The sequence below is a fragment of the Scomber japonicus genome, chromosome 3, assembly GCF_027409825.1.
Source record: "Scomber japonicus isolate fScoJap1 chromosome 3, fScoJap1.pri, whole genome shotgun sequence".
Taxonomy (NCBI): Eukaryota; Metazoa; Chordata; class Actinopteri; order Scombriformes; family Scombridae; genus Scomber; species Scomber japonicus.
Window position 1 is genome coordinate 34,916,242 of NC_070580.1, and position 5,823 is coordinate 34,922,064.

At 46.6% G+C, this 5,823-nt stretch overlaps 1 protein-coding gene across 1 annotated transcript in view; it reads right to left on the reverse strand.

Annotated features, from left to right (window-relative positions):
* Positions 1-552: 552 nt before the first annotated feature.
* rims4 (regulating synaptic membrane exocytosis 4) overlaps positions 553-5,823 on the reverse strand; it is a 39,563-nt gene continuing 34,292 nt past the window's right edge. The window contains exon 5 of the mRNA XM_053315618.1: positions 553-771. Within this exon, the coding sequence (XP_053171593.1) occupies positions 553-771 (219 nt within the window). The remainder of the gene's footprint in view (positions 772-5,823) is intronic.

Consider the following 5,823-nt stretch of genomic DNA (forward strand, 5'->3'; position numbering starts at 1 on the left):
AGCAGTCCTGGGGAATGAGAATCGAATGTAGGCTGTGTGGAGAAGGCGCGTAGCCGAAGCAAAGCTGAGCCTGCAGTGTATTGTGGTCCCAATAGGATGTGATCAATGTCGGCAACCGAACCCCCCTCCACCCCTCCCCCCCTTTGAAGTATCCTCATTAAGTGGGTTTTTGTTTTTTCATCAAAGAGATCTGGGAGAGAGCTAAATTTTCCTGCGAGTCCGAGGGGCGGTCGGTTGCAACAACAAAAGAAAATGTGCTTCCCATGAGTCTTGGGAAACTGATGTGATACAATATCAAAAGAATTAAGAGTACGTTTCCAATGATTGCCAGAGTGTCAAGTCATTTCCCAATCAGATGAGTGGTTCAGCCCCAAGTGCGGTCGGACCTGTCGAAGTGCCCTTGAGTTAAAATACTTAACACCTACCTGCTCCTGGTGCAGGCATATAAAAATGTGTCTTATGACTCAGTTGAGATAGTAAAAGAAAGTCTAAGCAGGTCTCAGCCGCCCGCAACAACCAAAAACTCAACTTTTTTTTTTTTTCGCGTGAGTCTTAGGGTCGCTCACAGCAGGGCCCAATGGTGCTCTCCAGGGACATTTGGGAGGAGTGGCGGATGAGAGGCGCCATCGTTGGGTCCACCATGGAGGAGGTAGGGAAGAGCTTGTACCAGCCAATCACCATGGTGCTGAGGTCCAGCTCCTCCAAGAGGATTCGAGCTACGCCCATGAAGCATTTGCGGTCCATCCGTCCATAGTTGCCCCAAACGATGACCTGAGGAAGAAATAAGATAGAAAATTTGGTGAAAAGGGAGTGCTATCTTACCATGTTTGCATTGATATGTCAAATTAGAGAAAAAACAATTATTATTTATATACCAATTTGTTTCGTATGGGTGAGTATGTCTGTGTGCGTCTGCCAGTGATTTCCACAGAGACTCGGAGGCCAAATCTGCTTCAATCTATTCCCTCCTTTTTTTTAAAGAAGGAGCATCTATTTCTCTTTCTGTCTGCCCGCCATCAGCTCTCCAAACAAGGTCTCGACCTCAACCACTACGACTTAGTAGACATTGGGAGAGGGAGAAACAGATAGTAGAGCAAAGCTAACCGGCTGAGTGTTTAACATTAAAGCTTAAAGATACAGTGTCCTCTGCTGCTTTAGGTTTATATGAAGTGAAACACACACAAGCACACATGATGGTACGCTAATGAAAAGGTGGAAAGGGATTTAATTAGGGCGGCACAATGCCTCACAGCAAGAGGGTTCTGGGTTCGAACCCCCACTCGGCTGGTTGGGGCCCTTCTATTACCCCTTTTCCACCGAGCTGGAGCTGGTACTGGTTCGGAGCCAGAGCCTGACTAAGCACCGGTTCTTCAGGAAATGTAAAACATGTCTGAATTCACAACTTTTTACACCAAGTTGAAGATATCCCCAACATCCAGGATACTGAAGCATTACTGCACATTAAAATTTAAAACTAGAAAAGCTTTTACAGTCTATTTCACAAAACAACCCCTGTCCTCTACATACATTTATATGCTAAGAGTTCCCTCTCGCTCTCGTCTCTGCTGAGACACGGAGCGTGAACCATAACGTCCCCATTTCAAGTCCAGCCGAGGACCTTTGTCGCATTTCTCTTCCTCCCTAACTACCTGTCACCTCCCTCTACTGTCTGTAACAAAGGCTTATTAAATTCCCCCAAAAAAATACAAAAAAGGAATTTCCCTTTGTCGAATGTAAGAGGAAACATTACTGCCTTGAAGTGTGACATTCCTATATGACTTAGAAGTCAAAGGAAGGAGATCGGGAAGGATGTTAACGCAGGAGACCAGAGCTCATGTCCTGTACCTCATGTTATAGGTTTAGTCTAATTAACAAGTTTCTTGAAAAGTAATATAAATATATACATTTAACCTTCATGTCGTCCTCCCGGGTCAAATTGACCCAGTCTGTTTTGACTGTTCCTCCCTCCCTCCTTCTTTCCTTCCCTCCTCCATTCCTTCCTTCCTTCCTCCCTCCCTCCTTTCCTTCCTCCCTCCCCTCCTTCCTTCCCTCCTGTCCTTCCTTCCTTCTTCCTCCCTCCTTTCCTTCCTTCCTTCCTTCCTCCCTCCCTCCTTCTTTCCTTCCCTCCTCCATTCCTTCCTCCCTCCCTCCTTCTTTCCTTCCCTCCTCCATTCCTTCCTTCCTTCCTCCCTCCCTCCTTTCCTTTCACTCCTCCCCTCCATCCTTCCTTCCTTCCTTCCTCCCTCCTTCTTTTATTCCTCCCCTCCTTCCTTCCTTCCTTCCTTCCTTCTCCCTCCCTCCCTCCCTCCCTCCTTTCCTTCCTTCCTTCCTTCCTTCCTCCCTCGCTCCTTCTTTCATTCCTCCCCTCCTTCCTTCCTTCCTTCCTTCCTTCCTTCTCCTTCCCTCCCTCTCTCCTTTCCTTCCTTCCTTCCTTGACTCGAGGACAACAGGAAGGTTAAACATAGTAACAGAAGTTTGGGAGATGAGCACACCTGCAACGTTAACAGTCCATATTTAATCTAATATTCAGACTATTTGTCACAAATACCACCGAGTCTTGAATAGAAGGTATTGATCAGCAAAGTCTTATTTTAAAGGCAGTTAGTGTCGCAATGTGGCTTCGGGGTATCTTTATACCTGCACATAAAGCATTCTGGGGGTAATGGAGGAGCAGTCAAATTAATTGACAAAGGGATAAGGTTAAGAGAGCGGGGTTAATTAGCATTAGTAAAGATAGTTTGGAAATCAGCTCCGATGCAGATCCCGACAGTTTCTCTCTCTGTTCCTGCAGCACCGAGCAGGCTGAGGTGTCAATTAAAGTAAATGAAGAGGGATTGTGTGTGTGTGTGTGTGTGTGTGTGTGTGTGTGTGTGTGTGTGTGTGTGTGTGTGTGTGTGTGTGTGTGTGTGTGTGTGTGTGTGTGTGAAATGATGCTGGTATGTGCTATGTTTGTGTGTGTGTGTGTATTTGTATGTTCAGTGTCCTCTCTCTGCTGACATCCTGATAACATCAGGGCTCATCTCAGATGGCTCCACATCTTGTCAAGCGGTGGACAAAATAATCAATATCTGTCTGCGCGTGTGTCCACTCGTGCGGTGGTCTTGTGTGTCCGTGCATGCCGGCATACCAATTTGTTTCGTATGGGTGAGTGTGTCTGTGTGCGTCTGCCAGTGATTTCCACAGAGACTCGGAGGCCAAATCTGCTTCAATCTATTCCCTCCTTTTTTTTAAAGAAGGAGCATCTATTTCTTTTTCTGTCTGCCCGCGATCAGCTCTCCAAACAAGGTCTCGACCTCAACCACTACGACTTAGTAGACATTGGGAGAGGGAGAAACGGATAGTAGAGCAAAGCTAACCGGCTGAGTGTTTAACATTAAAGCTTAAAGATACAGTGTCCTCTGCTGCTTTAGGTTTATATGAAGTGAAACACACACAAGCACACATGATGGTACGCTAATGAAAAGGTGGAAAGGGATTTAATTAGGGCGGCACAATGCCTCACAGTAAGAGGGTTCCGGGTTCAATTACCCCTCTTCCACCGAGCTGGAGCTGGTGCTGGTTTGGAGCCAGAGCCTGACTAAGCACTGGTTCTTTGCTTTTCCACCGCCAAAGCTCCAGCCCCAAGCCTCAGAACGGGAGCCAGAGCAAGAACCAACTCTTTGCTGGTCTAAAGCAAGAACCAATTACGTCAACGGACTGGGGGCGGAGCTAACGTTTATTAGCCGGCTAGCGGGGTTAACGTTTGTTAGCCAGTTAGTGAAAAAGCAACAGGTTCATAAGAGGTGCTTGGATTAGCACCAACTGAGCACTGGCTCTAGCACTAGCTCCGAACCAGCACTGGCTCCAGCTCGGTGGAAAATGGGTATATGTGGAGTTTGCATGTTCTCCCTGTAGCTGCTCTATCTCTCCTTTCTCCCACAGACCAAAAACATGCAGTATAGGTTAATTGGAGACCCTAAATTGCCCGAAGATGTCAATGTGAGTGTGAATGGTTGTTTGTCTCTATATGTGAGACCTGTCCAGGGTGAACCTTGCCTCTTGACAGCTGGGATTGGCAACCCTATATAGGATAAATGGTTTGGAAAATGGATGGATGGATGGATGGATGGATTTAATTAGAAGAACAAACAACCTTTTGCATGGTGAGGTGAACAATGGATGGATGAATTGAATTGAAGGAGAGAGTAAGGGTTGATTCATGCTCCATCAGAACTGAGCTGAAGCATCCACCAACGTTGGAAATAAAAAGTGTTATTTGGACAGCTATAGAATCAAAGGTGAAGTGAGTTGAAGACACAATATCACCTGGTGCATATTTTCAGTCTCTACTTGGAAAGCTTTTTTATAATGCTGCACTTGGTTGTTCACATGAAAAGTGACAGAAATACTAGTGGCGTAACGAATGAAATGAAGAGCGAAATAGTGCCGGAGAGAAGTTCAAACCTTGCTTCTTTTCTCTCCTCTTCACAGCTATCACGGCGTAAAAAGGTTGTGAATGTCGGATCATTGGTTTTCAGAAAGTAACAGTAATGGATGTCAGAGGGAGGTGTGAGGGAGAGAGGGGAGGCAGAAGCTATTCGACGAGATGTTAAAGGATAAGGCTGACGATTTTCTGTATTTTTTCTTATTGTGAAACGAATCTCATGTGCAATGCAGTGCAAAAAAACAACCCCGATAAGACATCTTTGAGCATTTAAGAGACACACATTCAGAGACGAGCACGGAAAATCAGGATAAGCCGACATTTATCTTGCACTAACTTCATATGGAGCACAGCGTACAGAAAACCAATTGCTCAAGACAATAAAAACGATAACATGCAAATCGTCAGAGAGCACCAGATAAGAGAGAAAATGAGATGATCAGAGCATGAGTGCAGAGGGTGCAGAGGGTGCAGAGCGGGGGGGGGGAGGGGGGTGAAAGGGGGGAGAGACGGACAGCCGATAATTAGAAAGGAGGTGTTTAGTGACTAATTACGTAGCGGCAGCAGCAGCAGCAGCGGTAGCAGCCTCGGGCCGATCTGAAGGCCTTTTCACTGAACACAGTAGATCAAACCTGCAACCTTCAAAAAAACCCCCCGACCCCGTACACACCTGTCCCCCAGCAGCCTGTGTGAGACGCTGGGCTCATTATAGGCACAATTAAGACTTAAATTAAGGGACTAAAGGGAGCAGGGAACATATACACACGTCACAATGACAAACTGCATGTCCGTATGTATGTGGCCTTCAATGTCAGGTTGTGCTTTGCAGATATCCATTTAACCTTCCTGTCGTCCTCCCAGATCAAATTGACCCTGTCTGTTTTGACTGTTCCTTCTTTCCTCCTTCCTTCCTTCCTTCCTTCTTCCTTCCATCTGTTCTTCCTCCCTACCTCCTTCTCTCTTTCTTTCCTCCCCCCTACCTTCCTCTCTCCTTCTCTCCCTCTTTCCTTCCTCCATCCCCTTGTCTTCCTTCCTTCTGTCCTTCCTTCTGTCCTTCCTTCCTCCCTCCCTCTCTCCTTCTCTCTTTCTTTCCTCCCCCCTACCTTCCTCCCATCCTTCTTTCCTCTGTCCTTCTTTCCTCCCTTCCTCTTTTCCTCTCTCCTTCCTTCCTTTCCTTCCTCCCTTCCTTCCTTCCTCCTTTCCTTCCTTCCTTCCTTCCCTCCCTCCCTCCCTCCTTCCCTCCTTTCCTTCCTTCTTCCTTCCTCCCCTTCCTTCCTTTCCTTCCTCCCTTCCTCCTTTCCTTCCTTCATTCCTTCCTTCCTTCCTTTCCTTCCTCCCTTCCTTCCTCCTTTCCTTCCTTCCTTCTTTCTTCATCCCTTCCTTCCTTGAATTACCTTTAA